The 27,638-nt window shown below is 41.8% G+C and overlaps 1 protein-coding gene across 37 annotated transcripts in view; it reads left to right on the forward strand.

Annotated features, from left to right (window-relative positions):
• The window catches only part of DTNA (dystrobrevin alpha), a 323,001-nt gene that overhangs the window by 97,371 nt on the left and 197,992 nt on the right, over nt 1–27,638 (forward strand). The window contains exon 1 of one of the 37 annotated variants that reach the window (XM_053243067.1): nt 12,250–12,270. The exons of 35 other annotated variants lie outside the window; for them this stretch is intronic. Coding sequence is in view for 1 of the 2 variants with exons in the window: in XM_053243058.1 (XP_053099033.1) it covers nt 21,213–21,220 (8 nt within the window). In the remaining variant the exon portion in view is untranslated. Of the gene's footprint in view, nt 1–12,249; nt 12,271–21,199; nt 21,221–27,638 lie in introns of those variants that run through there. One more of the 37 variants, XM_053243058.1, reaches the window with a different exon arrangement.

The raw sequence follows: 27,638 nt of genomic DNA on the forward strand, positions 1-27,638 counted from the left end.
CCAGACCTTCTAACTCAAGGGCCGTTGTGCCATCCGGACCCAGCGTGGCTCCAGCTACACGCCTGGAGTTTGAGCGCGCACAATTAGCAAAAAGAGGCTACTCCAGGACAGTGCAGGACACGATCCTGGCAGCGAGACAGCATAGCACAAACAGGATCTACCAAACCACCTGGGCTTCCTTCCTCAGATGGGCAAGGTGTAAGAAGGTGGACCCTTGTTCCGCCAAGGTCCCCCAGGTACTCACCTTCCTGCAGGCGGGGCTGGACCAGGGCCTCAGGTCCAATACACTGAGGCGACAGGCTTCGGCTCTAGCGTCAGTCCTTAAGTTAAGGAGGGCCGGGAACAACTTGCTCCACCCTCACCTCTCTTGTTTCTTGTGAGGAGCGAACAACATAGACCCCCCGCCAGTCCATCGCTTTCCTTCATGGAACCTCAATAAAGTCCTAAATGCCCTCACGCGGCCTCCCTTTGAGCCGCTCGCTTCAGTTCCATTGAAGTATCTTTCTTATAAGGTTCTATTTCTAGTGGCCATCACCTCGGCCCGCAGAGTGTCAGAATTGGGTGCTCTTTCAATAAGAAAAGAGCTCTACGTTTTTCAGCCTGACGCAGTAATCTTAAAGACCGATCCTATCTTTGTCTCAAAGGTAAACTCTATGTTTCACCGGTCACAGGCAATAGTTTTATCCTCCTTCTGCCCGAAGCCCAAACATCCACAGGAACGCAGCTGGCATTCCTTAGACGTGCGCAGGGCCCTGCGCATTGGACTTACCGTGAAGGGTTCTTTCTCATCTGAAGTAGGAGGTCACGTGGCCCTCCCGTGGATCAGGAACTACCTAGGGTCAGACCATGCTGTTTCTGACTACTACTCCTAGACATGTCCTGCTGACCTTTTCTGTCAGCACTAACTGGTATAACTTCGTACTAATACCTCAGGTCTTCTAATATCAGGCGATCGTGTCTAATCCCGGACTCCCCTTGCATGCTATCTGCTATTCTTCACAAACCATTATCAAACCTGAGCAACAACAGGCTGATCATGAGAGGCAACAGTCGGAACTGGGGGAACACACCTGAGCATGCTGGGAAAGGGGACGGACCTATGACACCTGAAAGACCTGAGACTTCCTGTCTATTGGGAGCAAAGGAGTGGAAATTAACCCCTATGTAAGCCCTGACCTCCTACTTCAGAGGAGAAAGAACCCTTCACAGTAAGTCCAATGTTTCTTTTTGGACATAAACTGGATAGACTGCTTAAAGTGTTGGGATTTGTAATTTCCCTCCCAACTTCTAAATAATAATAACAATTAATAACTTTATATGACCGTCCATAGCAAATTGTTCTCTGGGCAGCTCACAAAACAATGAAAATGAAAATAATGAGGGAATCATTTTTCTTTGGCTACTTAACATTGTTATGAAAAATACGTGTATTTTTAAAACCTGCGAAAAGCCTTAGCAAGAAAATGCCGTATCACAGCCTGATCACATTCCAACGAGAATCTTGCTGGCAGCAGGATTTTCAGAATCCATTACAGATTTGCTTTCTAAATCCATACAATTATTCACCATGAAATCCTGTCGCTGGATGCAAAGCATTTTCTGTCTTAGTCTTACATGACTGTAAGCATTCTACTGTCAGTGACTGAAGCCTCAATTGTTTCCAGATTACAGAACATGTTTTCATAAGACTTCATGTCTCACTACAGTTACAGACCCAAAATAAATTCCCTTCTGACTTGTAGTTCTGCTTCTCTGAATGGAAGATCCTAGCAAAATTGCCTTTAAACTGTGCATGTAGCCTTCAGGTTAAGCTGTGTCAGAGAGCCTTGCTTATTGGCTTATTTCAACCCAGCCCCCACCCCTTTTTAAGTGCACTGTAGTACCTTTTTACCTCAGGCCAGATCTTCATATATGCTGTATGGGTTTGCTATAAGCATACTTAGTTGGGTTTTTGCTGAGGAGGTTCATACTTGGTAGCCTCCCTGCTGTGTAAATAATTACAGAGGGTCATAAGCAGCCAGGCCCTGCTGCTGTTTTTTGTAGACTGAGAACAGGATCTGGGAATTCCTCAGTTCTTGATTCTTGTATTCAAAGGCAGCTCCTGAAGCTGCAAAGCCCTATGCTTTTCTACATGGATTACCACTGAGGTTTTTCAACCAGTCAGTAAGCCCTCCATATTTCTTTTGGTGTTTTTGTGCCCCAAGTAGCAACTTGAATTGGTATGAGCCTCTGTGTTGTAGATGGAGGAGGGATAAGAGATTCACTCTGTTTGTCAGCCCATTGATTTATGTGGTTGTTGTTGATCTAGGTGTCTTATGTGCAGCCTGAAATGTGACATGGTTAACCTGCCTTGACAATGGCACACAGATGTCTTGCTTGCTTCAGCCGCAGGCTGCTCCTTTCTCTGTGACTGAACCAGTAGATATTCTCCTCCTCACATTCCTCCCCTGGAGTGTCCACACTTGATATTTGGGCTTGTACTTCCACCAGTGTTGTGGTAAAAATGCAGTACATTCGGGTGCGGCTCAGAAAGTAATAAGCTTGAGCAGGGGTGGAGCTCCAATAGAGCAGATGGGTTCAAAGAACCCGTTGTGCCCTGCATCAGGGAGCCTCAGAGCCTCTAGAAGAGCCGCCAAGCTCCCCTGGCCAGGGCTCCAGCTGCTGCCACTGGTACCTCGCTCAGCAGCTCCTCCTCCTTGCATTGGCTGGGCTACCGACCAATGCAAGGAGGAGACACAGAGCCCAGCCAGTCGCTGAAGGAGGTGTCTGGCAGCAGTGATGGGCCTTGTGCTGCTTCCCGGCTGATGGAAGGAGGATGGGTGGAACTGTTTGTGGGGGAGCATCATGGGAGATGGGAGGCCACCCGTGTCATGAACACCTTCCAGTGCCCCTGAACTTGTGGAAACATATAGATAGTAAAGATTTCAGGGCAGAGGAGAAGTAATATTAGCTCTGAGGTGTGGCAGCATACCATATTTATCTGAATAGAGTTCTGAATTTAAGATGACCCCCTTAAAATATAGAGTTTGAATACAGGTTATACTTAAGTACCAAAAAAGAAAAGGGCTTTGAATTTAAGATGACCACCCCCAATTTCTAACGCCAAAGAACTTAGAAAAAATTTGGATTCAGGTAAATACGGTATATACTAGGGATGTGTGAACAGGCTTGACGTCGAACGGGTTAGTGAAATGTTTTTTTAAAAGTTTTTTTTTTTTTAATTTACCTTTTCCCCTGAAGGAGAAGGTCCTTGAGGTGGGGGGAGGGGGTCTGCAAAGTTTCCCCTCCCCCCGCCGGCCTCTGTTCTCAGCCCCTCCAGCCCGTTCGGCCAGGGCCTCGTAGAGGCCATTTGCACATGCATGGCGGCATCCAAAATGGCCACCATGCCAAAATATGGAGGCCTGAAAAACTGGCCAGAGGCGTGAGAACGGAAGCCGGAGGAAGGAAAACCTTTGTGGACACACACACACCCCGCTGCCGCGAGGACCTTCCCCTTTGTGGGGAAAAGGTTAAAAAAAAAAAAATCTTTTTAAAAAAAATTTGCAACCCCTTCAAACCAGACTAGGGGGGTTTGAGGGGGTGCCGGACCAAACTGGTCCGGTCAGGTTCGACTTAAACTGAACCGTGCCGGCTGGTTCCATGGACATCCCTAGTGTATATTTCTAGAGGTGTGCACGAAACCGGGCTGCCTAGTTTGGTTCAAGTCTGGACTAGACTAAAACTAGACCTGGCATGTTTGTTTTTATGCACCCCGCACCCCTCCCCTCGTTCGGTTCGGGTCAGGGAGTTAACTTTTTTTTTTTAAAGAAAAATAATACTGCTGCTACTCTGGAGGCTTCTCTAAGGCTCCGGGGGTGTGTGTGTGTGTCTCCAGAGGTTTCCCTTCCCCCCGCCCGTCTCCATTAATGTCCAAATCACCTGGTTCAGGTGTTCTTTGGCCCATTCCAGGCTTGCTCTTGTGTGTCGGTGGTCATTTTGGAGGCCGCCACGCATGCCTGGGTCATAACGCAGAGGATTATTGGGCATACATGGTGGCCTCCAAAATGGCTACTGCCATGGAGGGCAGGGCTAGAACAGGCCGAAGACTGCCAAAACTGGGTGAATTGGACATTAATGGAGGCTAGCGGGGGGGGGAACCTTCAGAGTCATCCCTTGCAGCCTCTGCAAAGCTCCCCCCCCCCGAGCGGCAGCAATGAGTTATTTTTATTATAAAAACAACTTAATTTTTTTAAAACTTAGAATCCCTTGAACAGGCCGGGGGTTCAGTTCGATATTGAACCGAACTGGGGTAGTGGTGGTGGTCTGATATCGAGCCACCAAACCGGTTAGATATTGAACAGGTTTGGAATTGAATTGAACCTATTCACACATCTCTATATACTTCCAAAGAGTGACATTCCTATGAATATGTGCAGAAGATAGACTGGCTCAGGTTCCTCCTTCATTGTCCTTTCCATGGGGGTTTGTAACTCAAAAGAAAGTCCAGCCCAGCCAAATGTACTTGAAGGCCATAGCTTTGTGCCTGTGCAAACAGCCTCCCTAATCCTACTCAGGCCCCCTTTCTCATTGCTTTGGATGCAAAGGGACATTGTTGTACCTATACAGTCTCATCTGTTGTGTTTGTAGTGGTATATTGATAGTAGGAATTGAAGCATTCCATTCCCAAATGGAGAGCATTACAAATGATCGCATTTTGTAAAGTCTAAAAACTACTATTTTTCAGAGATGGCCAGATAGAAGAGTGGATCTCTGTGCTTTTTGCAATTATAGAGAAGAACTAAGTACGCCTTATGGACGAATTGTTAGAAGTAGCAACATTGTAATATCAAAAGACCTACGGAACATGTACTGAATACCATGCTTGGGAGTCAAATGGGAATTGTGCTCTATCAAAGAAGGGCTTGAGAAGCTGTTTATTAGCAAGACATGTGCACTTAAATTGAAGATGGTACAGTCATGTAACAAGATGTCAAACCTCCAGAAATCAGAACAAAAGTTTTCTCATGATATTTCAAAAGGGCAAGCTAGATACTCAAGATAGAACAAATGGAACTGTTGCAGAGCAAAGTGCCAGTTAAACTTCAATGAAGGCTTGGACACTGAAATACCTGTGGCCATATCAAGAGGCAGAGTGATATGAATACCTGTTCGATACAGAAAGCAAAATTTCCCCCAAAGAGAAAAAATGTGATGACAGTGGGGGCTGGTTCAGATGAACATGGCCTCCACTGGCCTCCTACATGCGATGAAGGCAAGGGACATGCTGAGAATGCACCCACCCGAACATCATTTAAGGACGTGCCAATGCATTCTCAGCATATCCTTTAATTGCATATGAAGGGTGTTCATTGGAATCACTCTTCTGCAAACCCTCCAGGAATCCTGTGAGCACATGTAGAGGGGTAATTCTGATGAACACCCCTCGTCTGATGAACACCCCACAATAAAATAATGCACTGAGAACAGGTTGGCACATCCATTAATGACGTTGGAATGGGCACATTTTTGGTGCATCCCTGGCTTAATCATGTGTAGGGGGTCGGTGGGAGCCATGTTAATCTGAACTAGTCCAACGTCTTTCATGAGTGGATATAGAGAGGGAAGCACTTCTGGAGAGCAACAGAGGAAGATTGAAATTCAGGGCAACAGCTTCATGTTGTTGTAAGAGTTCCACAGTGTTAAGTACAGAAAATCACCAACTTATAATTTATGGGTTGTGTTCCAAATGTTTGCTTGTAAGTTGGACGTTCATAACTCAAAACACATATAGTTCCCAAGAGTGACTTATGTATGTGTGGGTTGATGTTTGTAAGTTGGAGGCTTCTTTTATGTAATATGTTATGGAGCTTGCATGTTTGTTTCACACTTCGGTCTCTTACTACACTTTGTAAAGTCTATGGAAGCAAATACAGTTGTTGCTACTACTACTATGGTGAATGTTTATATACCACTTTTCAACAAAAGCTCAACATCACTTACACAGAAAAATAATAAATAAATAAAGATGATTCCCTGTCCCAAAAATGCTAACAATCTAAAAGGAAACCGCCCAGAGAGATAAGTTTTGGGCGGTATAAAAATATGTTAGTTGAATGAATGAATGAATGAAAGTGAGACCAGCAAAAACCACTCAAGGGATGCTGTGCTGGAGTTCGATAGGGAAATTATTGAGGGCTTCTTAAGAACTGCAGGTTCTTCAACTAACAATCAAACCAATGATCTTTTTCACTCAGATTTTTTTCTTCCCTATGGTCTTGGTTGATTCTGCCTAAGGCACAGTATATGCTAATAAAGAGAACAGACTTTCACTGTTTGCTTGGTTCCATATGCTTGGTTCATTGCAGAGTTCTAATTATTAATATGATGAATATTAGTTCCCAGGTGAAAAAGTCAGATTTTGAGGGTCTTGTGACACTCGGGGACATATTTTGGTGATGCACAGTGGGCTTCAGAGGGAAGAGAAAAATGGCAAAATTTGCCCCTTCCCCTGCTCAAGCAACTTCACAGCAGTGATCTGGAATTCTCACTGTTGCACATGCTTAGAACTAGTCTGGATGTCCAGCATTGTTTCATAAAATTCATTATTAACAATGAACAGATGTTGATGCAGTAGTAGGCAAGTTGAATATCAGTTGCAGGGGAGTAACAGCAAGAGAGAGGGCATGCCCTCAGCACCTGCCTGTGGGCTTCCAGTGGCATGTGGTGGGCCACTGCATGAAACAAGATGCTGGACTAGATGGGCCTTGGGCCTGATCCGGCAGGGCTGTTCTTATGTTCTTAAGTTCAGCAATTTCAAAGTTGTAATTAATATTTTTCAGTTTATTATCCCTAAGAAGTGTGCAGGGGTACATATGTCATTGATTTACTGGGTATTGCAATAAAGAACAATTTCTACATAAAGCTTCAAATTTCTTTCAGTATAACAATTAAAGCACAATGACGTGTCTTTATTGATTTCCCACCCACCCCATAAAATATTTCAGTTCAACTACTTGGGTACTTTAAAAATGTTTCATATACAGTGCAGGAAATTAATATGGGAGGGTTTTTTCTGTATAAACAGGTGAAATAACATGCCAGATTAGATCAAAATCTATTTAAGGCATCAGGAAAAAGTGTATAATTTTTAAAGAAAATATAATGCACATTTTATGCAAATGAGGGGAGATTTGCATACACACACACACACACACACCCTGAAAAATTTCCAATGAGCAATGTGTATATATTCATTGCATTTACACAGGGATCCAGTATCATTCCAGGGCAAGCTGGAAAGCAGAAAAGTGTGCAAAAACTGAGAGTTGACTTCAAAAACAGCAGATACTGCAGAAACAATTCTGTAGCTGACACAGAAGCTTTACCTTCCTAGTCCAGGAGCAATACTTTGAATTTGCATATTCAATGTACCTTACTTGCTGATGTTGTAATTCAAATTGCAACATTTGGTATTCTTATCCCAAAAGGGTATAATATAATTTGGATGTGCATGCTAATAAATATGTTGCTGAAAGAACTGTTAGCATGGGCTTTCAATGATTCAATAAGTGTGGTGATTCTCTCTGGAACTGTATATTTAAAAAAGAGACACCGGCCAGATTTGCTAACTTGGCAAAGAGGCACCTTTTAATGTGGTGATTCTCTTTATTTAGCAGGGGGAGAGTAACTGGCCCTATCCAGTACCTTCAGTGACTGTTGCTGGTCTCTATCTCACATTTCTTTTTAGATTGTGAGCCCTTTGGGGACAGGGAGCCATCTTATTTATTTATAATTTCTCTGTGTAAACCACCCTGAGCCATTTTTGGAAGGGCAGTATAGAAATCGAATGAATGAATGAATGAATGAATAATTTCTAGATAGTTTAATAGGCCTTAGTGAGGGAAGAATCCTTACTCAAGAAGCAACTTATGCACATAGTACAGTGGTGCATTCCTGAGTAAGAATAGATTTAAACACATGCTATACAGTACTGCTTTCCCTAAACTGCATCCTTATTCTAGCCATTTGTGCATGGTGCATTGAGATCTGAGAATTTGCTGAGTAGCTTGTTCTGTAGCATCCTAAAATATAACTGCATAAATAGTGCAATAGAGTGAATTGTACACATGGATACATAAGGGGGAAAGGAATATCTTGTTTTTATTCTGACTGACTGCAAGATATACAGCAGATATTACGGCTGAAAATGATTGTTAGTCTTGTAACAGTGCAATCCTATTATGCATGTTTGTTCAGAAGTATATCCCATTGTGTTCAATAGGGTTTACTCCCTAGTAAGTGTTTTCAGGATTGCAGCTTGAGGGATGAACGTACAGTTTGATTCACAACTCAGACTGGTTATGTGAGTTCAGTCTAATTTTATTTGATCCATTTACTTGGTAGTAAGTCCCATTAAGCTTAATTAGGCTTACCCCTTCATAAGGGTGCTTAGACTGCAGCCTTCGATATTACACATGGCCCATCCTTGGAAAATCTGTATGTTTCTGGGTAACCTGCTCTATTATAAGTTTTATACGTGTGGTCTAAAGTTTTCTGACAAGTTGTTAATTTCCATCTTTAGAGACTTGATTCTTGTTCCAATTTAATTTCAAGTATGTTGTTTTATTTACTAAGTGCAAGGTAGCATTATTAGATGTTTCAGGATAGTAGAAACCACTGTGGATTATATTTATACTGTTAACTTGCTTCCTCAAAGTTACAAACAAGGGAGCTGTTGAATCCAGCTCTAAACTTGTTCCATAGCCTAATATGGGTATAAAATGTATCTGGCCTCAACACTTCACAGTATTAGTCTGCCAGAATTTTACTTCGGATTGTTCCATGATAAATTTGCTGTAAACGGCAAATACAGTTGTATCACATTCCCAACAGGCTGCCCTATTCTCTAGTTCTTTCATGGTTGAGCAATTTTAAATACTGACTGCATGGGGCTTCTGAAACACCAGGGCTAGATATAAGTTGTTGTTTTGCCAGGCATCAGAAATGCAACATGAGAACCACTATTTGCCTTATTTATTATATACTCCAAAGGCTTCAAGTAATCCTTCCTGCCTAATGAGTTTCAAAATTATCCAAGTACTGCAACCATACTTGAGATTTCAGTGAGTCTTTTAGGTGACATAAAATGGATTGTCTTGTTGAAACGTCTTCATCTTCATCAATTTCCATGGGAAACAGGCAGAAAAAGCCACACTTGATCTATGAATGAAAGAGAGGGTTGGCTGTGTCTCCCATAGAAATTAAAGAGCAATTTTGCCCCCCAGAAGGAAGCCTGGTTGGATTTCATTTTTAGATACACAAATACATCTTGCTTATAGATGCCTTTCCAGAGCAAAAGCTAAATCCTTGTGTTCAGCTCAGCAGGCACAATCGCCCAGCCTGGAACAGTGATGAATTTGCTGTCAGGATGTTTTAAAAAGTGAAATTTTTGCATCACTCTTTGAATGCTTTAGGGATATGCATGAACCAGTAGATGGCTGGTTCAGAGGCAGGGGGTTACCCCCCACACACACCGCTGCAGCAAGGAGGGTAGTAGGGATGGCAAGTAGGAAGGAAGTCCCCCCATTTTTGTTTAAGTGCCGCCACAGCACTGGCAGGCAGTGGCAAGGGTTGTATGTTGTGGGGAGGAAGTCCCCCGTTTACCTTAAAGCAGCAGGCGTACAATGTGTGCCGAGAAACGACGAGGGAAAGCTCCTTCCAGCGCCCCTCCTTCCTCCTAAATGAGTGCGCGTCACCAATGGGGCATGATGATTTTGTAAATGCCTCTTGACGAGAATGAAGAGTTTATTTGATAGCAGCTCTATTTAGGAACCATGCTATTTATTTACACCCATCATAGAACAGGGACCTTTATGTAAAGCAGCTTTTAAAATCTCAGTTACAAAGCTTCTTCAGGAATACAGTGATACTCCACCACTTTTAAAGAGCTTTTGGTAATCTTTTGCTTAAATATATTTTTGTTCCTAGTCCTACTAATTCCTGGTTCTTGCTCAACAGATGATAGATACAGTTCTATCTATCTCACTGGGAAAGTATTGATCTCTACAATCGCACATACCATTCCAATAGCTCCAGTGTCCAATTACTCATTTCCAATAGGTCCAGTATCCCAAATTGTTCTGTGTAAAAGCCCAAGACTTAAGCCTAATTCTGGTAGAAAGGAGAAGCAGAAATTCATTTGGAGAAGATGGTGGAAAGGGGAACACCATCCCACTAATAATATAATGTGCTGATGTGAAAAGGATAGCAAGAGAATTGCTTCCTTCCACTTTTGCAGTCTTTCTTGCAGTCTTGGATCTGTAGGAGGAAAAAGCTAACCCCCATGGCTATTGGCCTAGGGGTTGACATGAGCTGCTGCTTCTCCAAGGACTTTATTAATTTCCACACCACCACTTCCAATTTTTATTGTCTCTGGTGTGATCTGCTAAAGAGGGCTATTTTTGTCCATTTTCAAAAGTGTAATTGAAAGGGTTTTATGTTCTATCCTGCTGCCACAACTACTTAAATAATAATAAAATAATAAGGTAAATGTGTTTTAATATTTGCATTTATGTGGATAATATTCCTAAAGGCATGTTAAAAGCAAAGGTGTTAAGGAAGCTTCACATTGGTTTGTCTATGGCTTATTAGTAGGCCCAAGCCCTTGTTAATTTATTGGGAGCAAATCTCAGGTAAGGAAGCTTCTGCAAAGTTAGATCTGAGCTGTTTAACAGCTTGGATGAGAGATGTGAGTTTTCTGGAAATTTTTGAATTGGATTTTTTAAAAATATAATTTCCCCATACAAATTACCCTCTCTCCATAAAATTTGCCTTATTTTTTTTACTTTGAAATTGCTACACACATTTTCTTGATGTCCTAGATAGATTGTGATCTGATTTGGCATATTATCAGACTCTTTATACAATTTTAAAAAACCCTGACCATATTTATTTCCCCTCACTGTATCTTAAACATTTTTCAAGTTGCCAAATAGAAATCTTAGAAACAGAATTCTCCAAGGAAAAATAAAGTATGGGATCTTTTTCTGGGAAATTTTTCCACACCATATATCTGACTAGTAAAATTGAGGAGACTTTATGAACAGATCTGACTCAATCTATGCAAGTTATCTCAAGAACTAAGTGCAAAAACCCAAAGAATTGTGTGACAGATTGCTGATAACTGCCAGAGGTGCTTTGCTATGAGCTGTGCTGAACAATACATGCTAATTTACTGAAAAAGTTCTGACTTGGAGTTGTTTTGCAAAGCTATTTGCTTTGACTAATCACACACGGAGTTCTTAAGACAGTTTAGTTGTCAATAGTATTGTTTAGGAAATGTCAATGAAGGTGATATCAGAAGGAAGACAAAGTTTGAAGAGATCAGATTTCAAAGTGGGAGGCAGATGAGCACTAGAAAGAACTGTGTCTTGATCCAAGTGGGAGAGCTTGCAGGTCTACCTAAAATAAATTACCTTGTTGGGCTAGATCTAAATATGTTTAGCTGAATAGCAGGTGACACCTCTTGAGGCAAGTTTTGTTACCTGTGATCTGACCTTGATGCTCTTTTAACGCATTAGCATTTAATTATTGTGAACAGTAGGATTAGTACTTCAGCAACCAAATTGCAATTAAAGTTAGAACAAGAGGATAAAAATTATGCAGAAATGCTTGCATACTATAAGTGTGTATTCTGGGTGTGGGAAGAATACTTATTTCCCACTCTGTCTCTGAAATTGTACAGATTGAAGTAGGGGAAAGGCTTAAAATGTGCTTAGAGTATAATGTAATGGAGTATAAGAATCAAATAGATATAAACAATTACTGGTGTTGGGAATTAAAACAGTGCAGCTGATATTAGTCTAGCTGGATCTAAAGATCATGTAACCTAAGAACTTGTATTTCAGTTAACGTTATGTTTTTTTGGTGGTTTTTTGTGGGGTTTTTAGAAATTTGGTGTAACTTCAAGCCAGACCTTACCCATCCTCACTGAAAGCTGAGGGATACAGTTCCCCTCCATTTTCCCACCCACATGTTTGCACCTGTGATTTCAGCCTGGATGTTATTCACACTTGGCTTCAGGCTTCGGGATAAATGTTGAGCGAAGCCGCTTCAAAGTACACTCCCAGCATTGAGGGAAGCAGCCCCTCCCCTCTGCTCTCAGCTTTTGTTTTGGCAAGTACACATGGCAGGTGTAATTGTTTTCCTTCCTAGCCAGTGGGGGTGTGTGTGAGAGAGAGTTCCCTGCAGAGAAAGATCTGCATTTCTGAAGAGGCCATGTCTCTTATCATGGTAATGATTCTACATCAGCACCTCTCTCTGTTTGCTCCAGCGTTTTCAGAAAAAGTAGCTTAAAATCTTAAGCTACTTACATCTTAAAAATCCAGAAATACCTCAAGATAAGCTAGAATTCGCATCACAAAGCCCGAATTATGTGTGGAGTGGGTCTAAGGATCTCGTTGGGAGTTTGGGGTAAGTTTGCACCTGTGAATTCATCCTGGAGGTTATTCACACTAGGCTTCAGGCAGCCTTTGCATGCGCCAGCTGCTTCTGGCCACTTCCGGCCATGGAGCAAACGGGGTGGCAGGGAAGTATGCTGCCACCCTGTAGGACATTAAAAATACAGAGCTCTGGTGGGGGGAAAGTGGAGGGAAGGATAAGTGCACCCTCCCCGGCCCTTGCTTTTCAACAAAAAGATCTCAAATCAATTTACGTAGAAAAGAATAATGCAAAGATGGTTCCCTGTCCTCAAAGAGGACTTGTGTCACAAAAGAAACACAAGTTAGACCCCTCTAGCAACAGCCACTGGAGGGGTGTTGTGCTAGGGTTGAATAAGGCCAATTGCTGTCCCCCTGCTTAGGATATAGCTCTTGCAAATCCTGTTTTAATATAAACATCAAGAGAAAAACTACAGAAGGGATAGAATGTTGTTGGGCTGTGGAAGTTCCATTGTTTCTTCAGACACTTGAATCAGCTCTAGGAGAGATTTCTGGTGGTAATCAGAAATGTGTTTCAGTACTTGCAGAATGTAAGATATATAAACTGAGCTCCTTGCATTTTATTTTTAAAGTCTGAACCATGTTTCTTGTGCTCATTCTTAAATTGTTAGTGAAAATATGCCTCAGTAGATTGCATGTGGAATCTGAGGCAGAGTGAATAATTCCTTTCTCTGGATTTTGCTGGTGACTTGGTATTGTCAAGGCAGCTAAATCATTGCCAATAAGCAGCCATGTTTGCTATGGTGATTATTTGGCATTGTGCCAGGAAATGCTGCCCACAGTCTCCGAAAAGCTGACCTTGTAACAGCATCAACATTCCTTTCTCCTGCTTTTGCTGACATACTTGAAGCTCTGGATGCTGTTTTCAAAACAACATAGATAATGAAGCTTTGTGCTTCTAAGAGCAATTGTGTTTCAGTCTGTCAAATTGTTTTAGGGTGCAGCATCCAGGAAAGGGCAGAGCAGAGAAGCAGACGTGGAGGATAGTCACTCTCCTGGAAACATGTAAAGGTTTGTTCTTAACAGGGACAATAAGAAGCAAACAAAAGCCCACGGAAATAAACACTGAATAGCAAGGTGGTAGCTCTCAGCTCTATTTTCCTATCTATTAAGTGTTTTGAGTCACAATATTGTACATAAAAGGGCATGTGCAATGAAGTGTCAGTGCACACAACTATGCAAACAATGTGAAGAACAGACAAGGCCCAAGAGCAAGGAAATGTCTTGATTTATCATTTGCAAAATCAACACTTCTGCCTATTTTGCATAATCAGATGTGAAGGGAGGGGGAGAGGATGCAGAATCATTTTTCTAAACCAAATGGCTTCTTTCAAGTCCATCATGAAGTCTGTAATCCTGTCATTTCAAACCTTCTGCATGCAATCATGAAGTAGCTATTCAAGCAAAAATTACTCCAACTTGTCCATCTTGACTTTTATGTAGGATTACTGGATGCTCCAAATAGTTTAAGGAGCTGTCCTTTATTTAATATAATTACAGTTCCATCTGTCTTGCAGTGTAGAGTGTCATTTATTTCACCACTCTTTCAGTACAATAGTGCTCCATGGGGCCAGTCAGAAATTAAGAGCTTTCTTTACTTGACAGTTTCATTCTAGCTATGTTGGTGGCGGTGTCGGCGTTTGTAGTAGTACTCGTAGCTGTTGTTGTATGGCACTTTAGTTGACAAAGTACTTTACAAATTTACCCTCTCCCCCACATTGGACTGGTTAAAAAATAAGCCAAGACTTGTCAGGAAAAGACTTGACTAGATTCTGAATACATCTGAATCCTCTATGCTCTCTATTGTCCTCCATACCAGCCCCCATTCATCCCACTCAGCTAGCTATTCCTCAGACACCTTTAGACTGGACTTATTGGGGTGTTGCCAGCAACAGCACTTTGAGAGCAGAGGAAGATCTCTGCTTTGTTCCCTCCCCTCTCTAGCCAGCCTCTGACTGGTGCATTGCATAGGCCCCAGTGGGTCAAAAATGCTGGTTTTCCCAACAGCAAATTCTCTCTTACCATTAATGGAATGCTGCTGCTGCAGCTTCCACTGCCACCAGTAAGTGTAGGTGAAGGGGGAGGGGTTTGAGGGCATTCTGGGAGATGGTAAACCAGGAATTCCTCTCCCTCTCGTAATTTAATCTGAGCTGGAGATTATGTTGGAACCTTGTAATGCTCGTGTCTGTGTGTGTGTGCGCGTGCACGCATTATAAGCCCCCAAAGCTTGTTTCTGAGTCCAAGTCCTGTAAAGTTCATCAGTCTCTCTAATTAAGATTTAGAAGTGTGATACAGCACACTAACAATGCGTTCAGAATAAAACAAAAGTTACTCTGAGAAACACGTTTGTACTTCTGTGCAGTTTGTTTTTATAGCACATTTATTTACTGCCAAAACCAGTCATCTTATGGTGGTTTGCAATTGGTTAACATTAAAACCCTAAACATTAAAATCAACAGTTAAAACAGTCAAATTAAAATTTAAAATCAGCTAAAAGCCCAACTGAAACAGGCGTGTCTTCAGCGTTCTTCTGAAGGCCTTCAGAGATGGTGCAGCTCTAATTTCCACAGCCCCAGGGCAACTACAGAAAAGGCTCGCTGCTGAGTCACCTTCAGATAAGTCAGTGGTAACCAGAGGCAAACCTCCTCTGATGATCTTAGCTGGCGATGGGGCTCATGCTGAGGAAGCCATTCTCTTAAATACCCTGGTCCCAAGTCATTAGGGGCTTTATAGGTAATTACCAGCATCTTGTATTTTGCCCAGAAACACAATGACAGCCACTGTAGTGCTTTTAAAACAGGAGTCATATGGTCTCTCCACATTACCCCAGAGACCAACCTGGCTGCTGTATTTTGCACCAGTTGTAGTTTTTGGACTACATACAAAGGCAGCATAATGTACATTTGTGGAGGAATAGCTACCTATCCCACCACTTTGCCACTGTGTGTGGAGGATCCACACCACTGCTAACACGTGACACGGATCTTGCAGACAATTTCAATTTTAACCGCTGCCACCAAGTACAGGAGAACCTTGTTGTTCATGGAACCACTATTTGCGGTCCCACACAGCCGTAGGGTGTCTCAATGAGACCCTTTTCCAATATCCGTGGTTCCAAGAGGGCCAGAGATAACTGCAGAGGTCACTTCTGGCCACCGTTTTGTTTCACAGAGCCCGGGAGGATCCATTTTGTGGCTCCTTTAAAAAATGGACTTTTCCCCACGGTTTTGGGGGGCATTTCGTTTTCTGAAGGGCATTCCTGGGCACATTGGGGACCTGTGGACCACACCACAGTGAGTTTCAGGTCATTTTGGGCCATTTTGCCACTTGAAAAAAAAATTCCCTTCACCCTAGAACCTAACCCCCACCCCCCTAAGCCTAATGCCTCGTTACTCACAGTTCTGTTACTCATGACAGTAGGCAAGGAACAGAGCCCTTGTGAGTAATGAGGTTCTCCTGTAGACTTTTGTGCTTTAGGCTTTTTTGTGCTTTAGTGCAACAGCCTTTCAAACCTCTGTTGCCAAAAGCAAACCTTGGAAGAGTTGTAAGGCCTACAGGCATGGGGTGGAGAAACACAAACTGCAATTTTTCTATCAACAATAAATTTTACTTCACAATTAGCTCAGTCAAAAGATGCTTCACAAGCTTAGTATATATATATAAAAAAACACCAATCAACCAAAAGAGCATAGGGAACAAATGTGGGTAAAAATGCATCCACTAACCTGACTCTTACTGAGCCCTAACTTAGAGTTTTTGATTATCACCTTTAGCAACTCTGGTTTTTCCTTCTGCAGTCTCTTGTCCTGGTCACAGTACAGGCCTGGGGTTCAATCCAGCCTGGTTCTTCTCTTGCTACAGCCACAGGACTGATTTTCTCAGCCTGAGCTAGCAGCTTTTCAGCTTTGACTGACCTCAGCAACTCCACTTAGATGGGACTCAGTTCTTTCAGCTTCCCAACATTTACTTCCTGTCCTTCTGACTCTGATTCACCAACTTCAACTCTGACTCTTGTAACTGCAGACTCTGACTTCAGCTTCAACTCTAACTGTTGTCTTCAGACTCTTTCTTCCAAAACTCCACTCTGACTTTCTCCAGGACTCCCTCTGTGTCTGACTTTTTCCAGGACTCTCCTTCTCATAGCTTCCAAACTCTACTCTTGGATTCTGACTCCAACTGTGACTTCAGACTCTAACCCTCTCTGTTAAAGCAGCCTCCTATATATACACAATTTTTCTCTAAGCATTTTTTAAACTACCCAATCAGTACATCTTAAGTTTCCTCCATTTTACAAAATACAACCAATTAAATCAAAGCTCCCTTTCCCTCCAAAATTAACTCAGTACATTGCATCATTTTTAACTTAATCTTGCTTGAGCAGAAGCCATGAACTTTTGACCCTGCCAGCTTTTCTCTAATACAGGGACTTTGCAAGCATTTTATAATCACCATCTATTTACAATAATGATGAGGTTTTAGGAATATCCATACAATTATAATACAATTCATTTACAAGGGCTTAGTAAAAAAAAAAATCATCCACCCAAGAGGTCCAGGCCTTGTTCCTCCACAACAGTGCATCACAGTAGTCAAGCCTGGAGGTTAAGCCTGGAGATGCCAGAGTAAATAATCAAGCTGGGAGATGCCAGAGGTGTGTGCCACTGTTTTAAGGTCACTTTCTTCTAGAAAAGGATGCAGTTGGCCTAATAGCGAAAGCTGATGAAAAGCACTACCGGCTATTGTCTCAACCTGACTTATCAGGGAGAGGTTTGGATCCAAAATAACTCCCAAACTGTACACATGTTCTTTCCAAGAGAGGGTAAACCCATCCAGAACAGGCAGATCTATTCTAACTTCTGGGCTACGACTTCCTACAGTAAGCACTTCCATCTTCTTTGGATTCAGCTTCAGTTTGTTATCCCTCATCCAGCTCATTATTGCCTGCAAACAGACAATTATGGAAGTTATGCCATTTCTGGATGAAGCTGCCATGGAGAAATTGATTTGGGTGTCATCAGCATACTGATAGCATCCTGCATCAAATCTGCTGATGATCTCCACCAGTGGTTTCAAGTAGATGTTAAAAAGCATTGGTGACAGACTCGTGCACTATGGTACTCCATATAAAGGCTTTTGCTTTGAAGAGCAGCAGTCTCCAAGCGGCACCATCTAGAATCTGCCCTAAGAGGTAATAATAGAACCACAGTAGAACAGTGGATATAAGTCATCCTATTCAAAAATTCTACTGGAACATCATGAAATGCAAATTCAACCATTTGTACAGCTATCATATTCAACCAATGTACATAGGGCCACCTTAAGTGGTGCAGCGGGGAAATGCTTAACTAATAAGCAGAAGGTTGCCGGTTCAAATTCCCGCTACTACTATATTGGGCAGCAGTAATATAGGAAGATGCTGAAAGGCATAATCTCAGACTGCGTGGGAGGAGGCAATGGCAAACCTTTCCTGTACTTTACCAAAGAAAACCACTGGACTCTGTAGGCGCCAGGAGTTGAAATCAACTTGATGGCACACTTTACCTTTACCTGTACAGCTATCACATTATTAATATTCCATTTTTGCTTTCCCTTTGATTTTTTTGTTAATACTTTGTTATAAATTATGCTTTAAACAATATTCGGACTCAAATTCTAACCTATCTATGATCACATAATGCGTTCCCAAGTTGCATTGTGCCCCCCAAATGTCCTAAAATGGCCCAAAAACAGCCAACGCAGATGGAACTTTTGGAGGGAAGAGAGCTGGTCTTGTGGTAGCAAGCATGACTTTTCCCCTTTGCTAAGCAGGGTCTGCCCTGGTTGCATGTGAAAGGGAGACTAGAAGGGAATGGAGCCACTCTGGGAAGAGCATTTAGGTTCCAAGTTCCTTCCCTGGCATTTCCAAGAAAGAGCTGATAGAAATTCCTGCCTGCAAACTTGGAGAAGCCACTGCCAGTCTGTGTAGACTATACTGAGCGAGATGGACCTATGGTCTGACTCAGTAAATGGCAGCTTCCTATGTTCCTATGAAATGGCAACAAGACCTACTTCTACTCACTCAGCAAAGGTATCTTTTTGAAGTGGTGGCTTTCTTATATTTAGTAGTGGTAGAGCAACTCTCCATGTTCAGCTCAGTTCAGTATAGCATATCTCCAATAGTTGTTGGTGCTTGTGTGTGTGTGTGTGTGTGTGTGTGTGTGTGTGTGTAATATATATAAATTTTAAGATTGTGAGTACTTTGGGGACAGGGAACCATTTTTTTGTAAGTTCTACTGTGTTAGCCACTTTGGACTTTTTTTGTTGAAAAATTGTATATATATATATTTTAAATAATAAATCCAATCCTTGGGACTGCATCAGACTCACCTTGGATTTCAGTACAGGTGGACCTCGATATTTGCAGGGTTTCCATTCCACGGCTGTGCCACTGATATGGAAACCACAAATATAAAAGCATTTATCCCTATGGAATCATGGGGGTTAGGTTCCCAGTTGGCCATTTTCAGGATAGGGAAGCTCCTTAGCATTCTCTGCTGCTCCCCCCAAGTTGCCGGAAATCGGCCAGAAATCACCTGATTTTGAGGGGGTGCTTCTTATCTTGCTCTGCTGCTCCCCCCCTCCCCCGAGTCATGCTGTGCCCCAAATTGGCCAAAAATTGTGGGGTTGATTTTTTTAATGGGAGCCATTTTGTGACTCCGATTCATACAGTGGTGTCTGGAAATGACTTCCGTGGTCATTTCTGGCCACCCCCAACCTGCGGATATGAGAGGTTGACGTGGCTTTTAATTCCACATATCCCGAGGTTGGGTGTCATTTTCTTGACCACAGATGTGCGAAACCGTGGATACCGAAACCGTGGATAAGGAGGTCCACCTTTATTTCCAACTAAAATACTGAGCTCAATCATGAGTCTCTTGCTGCATTTCTTTTCCATCTGTGCTTCTGAATTACACTCGCCTATTTGGGGGGAAATGGGATAATGTACTAGGCCAGGGTATCTTAAATTTGGTCCCCAAATGCTGTTGGACCACAACTCCCATCATTCCCAGGCTTCAACCATTTTGTCTGGGAATGATGGGAGTTGGATCCCCACATGCTGTTGGGCTACAAGTTTGAGAATCCCTGTATTGATAAGGGTGATAAGGAAATCAGTGTCTGGTCCAGCTGTTCTCCTGGATCAGGTGTCCCATCTCATTTAACATAATGAGATGAATAGAAACTATGGGTAATTCTGACTTGAACACTGTCTGGCTCTGTTATCAGGCAGCCAACCTTGGATTTGTGCATTTTAGGGCAACTCAGACAAGGAAATTATGGATCCCTCTGTGCTTGTTAAGCAGTTAAAATAATATCCAAGGAACTGTCTCTTCCATTTTGGAATTTATGTTGAGGAGAGCTGTGTTGCTGTAATACGGATTGCTTCCATACACAAGGACAGTAAATAATCGTATTATAGGTCATGAATAATTTATGGTTCATGTCTGTGTGCAGTTTATGCAAGAATTCATACCAATTATTTTCAGCCCTTATTAGACGAAGAGAAAGGAAATAATTCTCAGCACCACACTTGTCTGTCAAGTTGCAATATGTAACAGTAGTGGAGCCCCATTATGTTGTGAGGATTTCTGCAAGGAATCTCTTTTTGTTTGCATAAGAGTGTTTGTGTGTGGTATTTTAAAAAATCAATGTAACTGAATGTATCAATGGCCGGTTTTCCATTGTATTTATTAGTTAGGAAAAAATTATTATGTCAGTAGAACTAGTAATAAATGCTTCTTCGTGATCATAGAATTATAATGGGGCAAAAAGCCATCAAAATTATGCTAAAGAGCAGGATCAACTGCTCATTGGATTGTGTTGATCAGCCTCTACAATTCAGACCACAGTGGGCTACAGATTGCAGGCATAATGCAAAAAATGAAAAACCTTCAAAGCAAATTTATTCCAGATGACTCAAGCAAGCCAGCCAAGAGCCATGTACTCAAGAGGAAGGCAAGAACAAACACCACTTCTGGATCATGACCCTTTGAACTTGGGGGAAATTCCTACTTAATCCTAAATATGATGTTCTGGTTAGCATGTTTATGTGAGCCCTAAAGATTTACATGTATGCACATCCAAATCAAACATACTAATGCCATATGTGTAGTAGGATTTACTTATAATAATGTCTGAGAACATTTTCAAGACTAGCCACTATCTCCTTTTGGATCACTTCATTGGTCCAGGCAAGAAGTGTCATCTTGAAGCTGAGATGGAAGCAAGTAGTAAGACTGTTTGTAGAATCTGCAACTTTTCACACAGAAGAGAACTTTCCCCACATATTACCCCATGCCTCTAGGGATGGATAGGGCAATAGAACTAGTATCCCTTACATCAGAGGAATAATAGGGCTTTTGTGACATCAGCAATCATTACAGCAATACCCATCTTCAACTCAGATCTCTTTGTAACACACTGAATGCTCATACATTTCATTAGGGCAGGGGGCAACAGTAATGTTTTGTGGGAACAAAATATTTCTGTCAAGTCCTCATATTTTGTTCACAGCCCATGGTTCTCAGAACTTCTATGCTTTTTAAAAAAAAACAACTCTTTATAACTGGGTTCTTTTCTTAGGAAAAATCATCCCAGCCAATCAGAGATCATGTAGTGAATGTTACAGAGGTGAGCTGCAGCTGAATAGGACTGATGGGATGAGGAGGAGGCAGAGATCTGAAGTGCTGGTGAGGCAGCATGCAGAGGTGAGGGTTCAAAGGACTGGGAAAGACAGAAGGCAGGGGCAAAGGGAATCCTGCTAATTGTATATATTATTCATTATTGTGCAGTACTTTTGGAAGAAATAGATTGGGAAATTACAAGATAAACAGTAATCAGATGAGTTTACTGCAATCTGTACAATTAAGATGGAGCATTGGAAAAACCTGGATTTTCAGAACAGGCTATTTAGATATCGTCTCATACTAAAATCCGTTTAGATAAGAAGCCATATTTTTCTAGTGATAGAATTATTCAGAAGATTCCTAAATGAAATATCCGATACAGAAAGATTAGTGGGTATTTGTTGCTCTGGTTATTTATTTAAGCACCTCCTATTTCTTCATGACTACCCAAGGTGGGGTGGGGTTCAAAAATTTCAAAACTGGTTTATCTGAAAAGTTATAAGTAGACATTTAAGAGTTCTGGTACAATCCCAGAATGAGTGTTTTGGAAAATCTTTACACTCTTCAGGGGACTCTGCCAGTACATACTATGGCAATGGTATATTTGGCTTTGAACGCTGCTATTTTGATAGCAAATGCCCTGCTTTGAAACCCAATTTAGATTTGACCACTACTTCTTAAAGATTTTTTTGTTTAAAAAGAATTGATTTAAAAGAGATTTGATAGAATTTGCTTGGGAAAAGATAAGGCATTGAATAGATCATATTGAAGTATAATATACAGAGAAATAGTGTGTACAGCTTGGATGACTATTTAAACATTTGTAGCCTATAACCTTCTTATTTGAGGGTTGGAGGGTACGAACAATTAAAAAGCTTGATTTTTTAATTTAATTTAATTTTTACTTATTGTTGCATTTGTGTGTAGGTTGCATAAGGAGAAGACAAAGGTTCTGCCTTGTGGCTCACCTGATTTATTGCTCAATTATTAGAGTGTTCCTTATCAGTTCTGCATGAGGATCTGTGAAACCCCTAGATTTCTTCCTGATTTCTATTAGCAGTGTATCTTCATAACTGCCTTTGCCCCTTTGTTTCTAAGAATGCTCAGAAGCTCTTTTGGTGAATGAGTGGACTGGTGAAAAAAGAGCTACATTTGATAGATGATACTCTGTTTTATTTTTGGTGACTTACGTTTTGACAATCACAATACAGTCATCCCCCGCCAACCATTCCTGGCAACCCTCCATTCCCAGAAACACTCGCAGTTGGTGAATTCACAGTAGACAAGGCATAGAAAGCAACAGGAAACAGAGTTAGGAGAACTGTGGTTGCAAAAAGGCTGAATAAAACAGTTTACAATAGAAAAAACAACCCCTGACCCCCAGAAATGACATCCTGACCCCCCAAATTCCCCCCCAAACCCATTTTTAGAAAAACTCACCAAACTGCAGATACTCAGGTTATGGTTCGCGAGGGCAGTCACCATTTCCCAGTTGCAGATACTCAAATCTGTGATTGGGAAACCCACGATAGGTGAGGGATGACTGTAAAATCCAAGTCAAGCTGTAATACGGACGGTCATGCTCTCTAATCTCCTTTATTGATATAGTGGCTGAGAAGTGCTGCTGGTAGTTTTAGTAGATGGAGTATTAAGCATTGGGACAAGATCCAGGTGAAGATAGTGGCACACCTAGGCAATCTGGGCTCCTGGACTGCCCTGCCACAAGCCCCCCCCGCCCCTCGAGGCCTGCAAGCCTCCTTCTCTACCACCACTATGAGGTGAGTCACCGATATTCTAGCCGCCGCCATGTGCATGGCTGGGTGGTGGGGAGTGAGGCTAGCAGGCCTCCCCACTGTGGCGGTGGGTGGAGCAGGAGCAGCTGCTGAGCCTGTCTGGCTCAGTGGCCTCTGAGAACTGCAAGGCCCTCTGGTGCACCTGCACAGTTAAAATAGAGTGTCACAATGCCCATGATGGGTGACAGACCAACGGCAGGTGACAGATCAGTGGTCTGCTAGCACCCACCTTCTCCCCTCTCCTCAACCAATTAGGGCCTGCCTTGTGGTTCCCTAGGCAAACAGCTACACACACCCCCATCACAAGGCTGAGGGCTGGTCCATTTCCCAGCACCTTTGTATTTTTCAGATAAAACTAGATTAAAAGGAAAATAAAGAGTGTTATTAATCTCTCTCTCTATATATAGGTTAAACATTAAAAACATATTTTATACTCTGAAATGTAAATGTGACAATAACTACATTGTGTATGCTTCCCGTATACAATAAGTATCCATTCCTTACTGGCATACTGCAGTACTTATAGTGCCAAATTCGATTAATCTGATTTCTAAAGACATTCAATATTTTCCATTAGTTTTATTATGCATTAAATCAGGGCCTGCTGCAAGAAAACATTAAGTTCTTTAAAAAGCCTATGGCATGAAATGACCTCCAATCCAAAAATAAAATTTTGGAATGTAACCAATACATGACATTTTAGCAAGTGTTTTAACATAAATCTGAAGGGTCTGCATTGTTCTCTTATTAAACACCACTCAAGACATAATTGGTAATGCAGAATGAAGGTGTCCATAGATGAGTCTGCATGTTCAGTTTAATTGGTAGATGCTACTTGAGCCACCTACCCAGTTGAGCAATAGCATGACCTGATCTATGATGTTTCACCATGAGTAAAATGAGCAATCCTAGTTATCAAGTGAGCTCACCCAGACTTTCAGCAAAAATTCAATAAAAAATTTGTAAGGACTGATTGGATTTTCCAAGTCGAACTGCAGTATCAATGAAATAAAAATGAAATCTGATACTTGAAGACAGATCATTACACTCCTTTTCTTACAAAAAGTGCTACTCATAATTCTTCTTTTTTAAATGAAGGCTTTTCACAAAGCCGTGCTTTATATATTCTGTTCCCTGCTAGAATAGAAAGCAATTTTTGCATGCAAATAATAAACCCTAAACAGGCAGGAAAGGGATATTAAAAATATATAAGACATTAATTGGCATTCCAAATGTTCTCTACTTTTAAAAATTAGGTTATTGAAATTCAACAGATCGTCTAATCATACGTACCTTTTGGAAGTATCCATTTAAAATTATTTCACAGAAGTAAAATCTATTTTTGTACTACTCCAAAAGAAGTGACATAATGAAATATATGAGCCAATACTGGTCAGTGATTAAAATGTGCTCTCATTACTGAGCCCATTTGCTATTAGCATAGGAAATGAGAATGAAATGGTGATGGAGACACATGATGAATGTAATACTATTCTGCGCAAAAAAAATCTTAACTAGAGAGACTAGGGTAATCACAGTGTGTATGATCCAGATAAAGTTAGGAACATTAACTTTCTGCTCATTTCAATGAAAATGTTAATCACATACTTAAGAATTACTCAGTTGGTCAGTGAGTCTTAAATATGCTTAACTTTAGTTGGATCATGACCAATATGACTACCATGTGAAATTCCTGCATTTCTTGGGATTATTCAGTTTTATAAATTATACTCTCACACAAGTTTCTTCCATTCATTATATACCCGTATTTACATGATTACTGCAGTATGGAAGGTGAAAATGAGTAACTACAGCAAAATTTCAGGATTATTATTTTTTACCTTGTCATGTTATTTCCCTGTAAACAAGAATTGTGCACAATACATTCACCCAAGTTGGCATACTATCCTAAACCACTAGCAAAATGCATTCCAGTTCTGAATATGGAACTATTAGACATTTTAGGAGCAGTACAATCATGAGTGACTTCTGTGATAGTTGCACACTAATTACCTGAAAACAGAAGCCTATAAAATTGATCATGTGTTGTTTTTTTTAATTGGTTTCCTTGAAGGGGGTTCCAAAGTTTAATCACTCATATTTCTAGGAGGTTGTCTCTGGCTCTGAGACACCCATTTATACAGACAAATTCAGTATTGTGTTCATTCAGCTTCCAACTAAACACATATTGCAATGCCTTTTTATTTCTGGAAAATGGAAGAACACACAATTATCAGACACAATAAAATAAAACAACTACAATACAACCAAGTTATCTGGAACCAATATGATATGAGAAGCTGATACCATTCTAAGGACTTACAATCACTCCAAATTTGCCGTAGATTAGATAGTCACTCTGAATTTGCCTTGCACCCCAAGGAACATGTCTATAAAGTAATAAAGTCATGCAGTTGTGAAACACAGGCTATTAAAACAACTTTATTTTGATTAGAAAGGGACACAAATAGACCTTAGATGTTGGGACACTAATGAAACTTCTCTTTGTCATGTATGACAGGATCCTGGCATCCTTGCCCATTTTGCTTTTCTATCCGCTGCAGTGGTCATTAGGAAATCTGCTCCATTTCTGAAAATATGCAGATCAGAAAGCATCACAGCATCAAACAACCATGACTAACAGGAATATGACAGATCATTCAACTGTGGTGAAAAGATGCTTAATGAAACAGATCAAAAGCCTCGCCTTTAAAGAGGAAGCCTTCACAGGAAGGTAGTAATGCCCTAAATATGCACCAGATAAAGAAATATTTTTACAGAAGGGTTAGTGTTAAAGGAGGCAACACTTCGAAATGCATTTAAGTCTACAGCAGTGCCAGAAATAATGTATTCTAGGCACTAAACCTTCTTATAAATCTGACCATATAGCCTCAATAATGATGTTTAGATACTTTCAGTCCATAATAGTTGCTCTAGCATTTTACTTTTATATTTTTAAAAATCTATATATTTTTAGGTGCAATTCAAGATTGTTTTGATCTATAAAGCCTTAATGGCTTGGGCCAACATTGCTTCTCCCCTGTCCTCTGTCACAAACTTTATGATATACTGAAAATGCTTTCTTTAGTCTGTTTACCATCATGTCTGTGAGGCTTTTCTCACGATCAGTGAGAAGAGCCTAGATGGGGTTTGCGGGGAGAGTGGGCTAGGCCCCCTCTCCCCACAGATGAGCAGTCAGTCTGCCCTGGGTGGCCAAACCGGCCACCCACATGACTGCCGGCTCCATTATGGAGCCGGTGGGGGCTGGGGGGATCGGGGGCTGCGTGGCCCCCGGAAGCTCCAGTATGCCCTGCGCGAGTGCGCTGGGCATGCTGGAGAGACCCCTGAGCCGAGAGGCTGCTTTTAAGCCTCCAGGTCAGGGGTCTACTCGTGCGTTGCCGTGGTGTGGAGCCGCAGCACGGCAAGTCATGATCATAGAGCCTGGGTTAGCGGAGTGCTCGCCCCACTAACCTGGGCTTAGGGGAGAGTTACTTAAGCGGGTTAACCGCTTGGAGGCCACCGGGCTCGCCTGGTGGTTCTCACGGTCAGGCAAAATCAGGCTAGGCTCCCCTAGCCCGATTTCGCCTGATCATGGGAATAGCCTCTGTGTCAAGTTAGAGCAGCACAGTAGTATCCTTAGCAGCTATGCTAGAACTGTCCTATCCACTCTCATGATTCAGAAGAGGATGGGTTAGAACTCTAAATGAATAAGAACATAAGAACAGCCCTGCTGGATCAGGCCCAAGACCCATCTAGTCCAGCATCCTGTTTCGCACAATGGCCCACCAGATGCCGCTGGAAGCCACAGACAGGAGTTGAGGGCGTGCCCTCTCACCTGCCATTACTCCCCTGCAACTGGTACTCAGAAGCATCCTGCCTTTGAGGCTGGAAGTGGCCCACAGCCCTCCGACTAGTAGCCATTGATAGACCTCTCCTCCATGAAGTCATCCAAACCCCTCTTAAAGCCATCCAGGTTGTTGGCTGTCACCACATCCTGTGGCAGAGAGTTCCACAAGTGGATCACGTGTTGTGTGAAAAAGTACTTCCGTTTGTTGGTCCTAAACCTCCTGGCAATCAATTTCATGGAGTGACCCCTGGTTCTAGTGTTGTGTGAGAGGGAAAATAATTTCTCTCTCTCCACTTTCTCCACACCATGCATGATTTTATAGACCTCTATAATGTCTCCCCACAGTCGTCTTTTTTCTAAACTAAAAAGCCCCAGGTGTTGTAGTCTTGCCTCATAAGAAAAGTGTTCTAGGCCCTTTGGACCCTTAAAAATGTCGGGATCAGGCTTGGGGTTTCCTCCTGACTATTACTAAAGTAACCAGCATGCTCACTGTGTAACCCGGTAGAAAAGTAATACCATACCAGAGAATCACAGGGGGAGTGATATAACATCAGAGAAACTAAGAGGAAGTGATATAATAGCAGAATCGCAGGAGAAACCTGGAAATTGGCCACTTTATTATTTAAACTGTAAGTTTAAAAATAGGCTTAGAACTTTTAAAAGTGCAGTGCGGGCTGGGTGGATGAGTAGACAGAATGGTATTGGTGAGCACCCTTGGGTGGTTTAAAAGGGTGTAGTGGCAAATCAGAGGCTTAGGGGCTACAACTGGCCATTCTGCCTATTTCAGGGCTGCACAAACCTCAAAGGTTGTGTGGTTTGCGGGGAGTGTGTGTGTGTGTGTGTGTGTGTGTGTGTGTGT

The sequence above is a fragment of the Hemicordylus capensis genome, chromosome 4, assembly GCF_027244095.1.
Source record: "Hemicordylus capensis ecotype Gifberg chromosome 4, rHemCap1.1.pri, whole genome shotgun sequence".
Taxonomy (NCBI): domain Eukaryota; kingdom Metazoa; phylum Chordata; class Lepidosauria; order Squamata; family Cordylidae; genus Hemicordylus; species Hemicordylus capensis.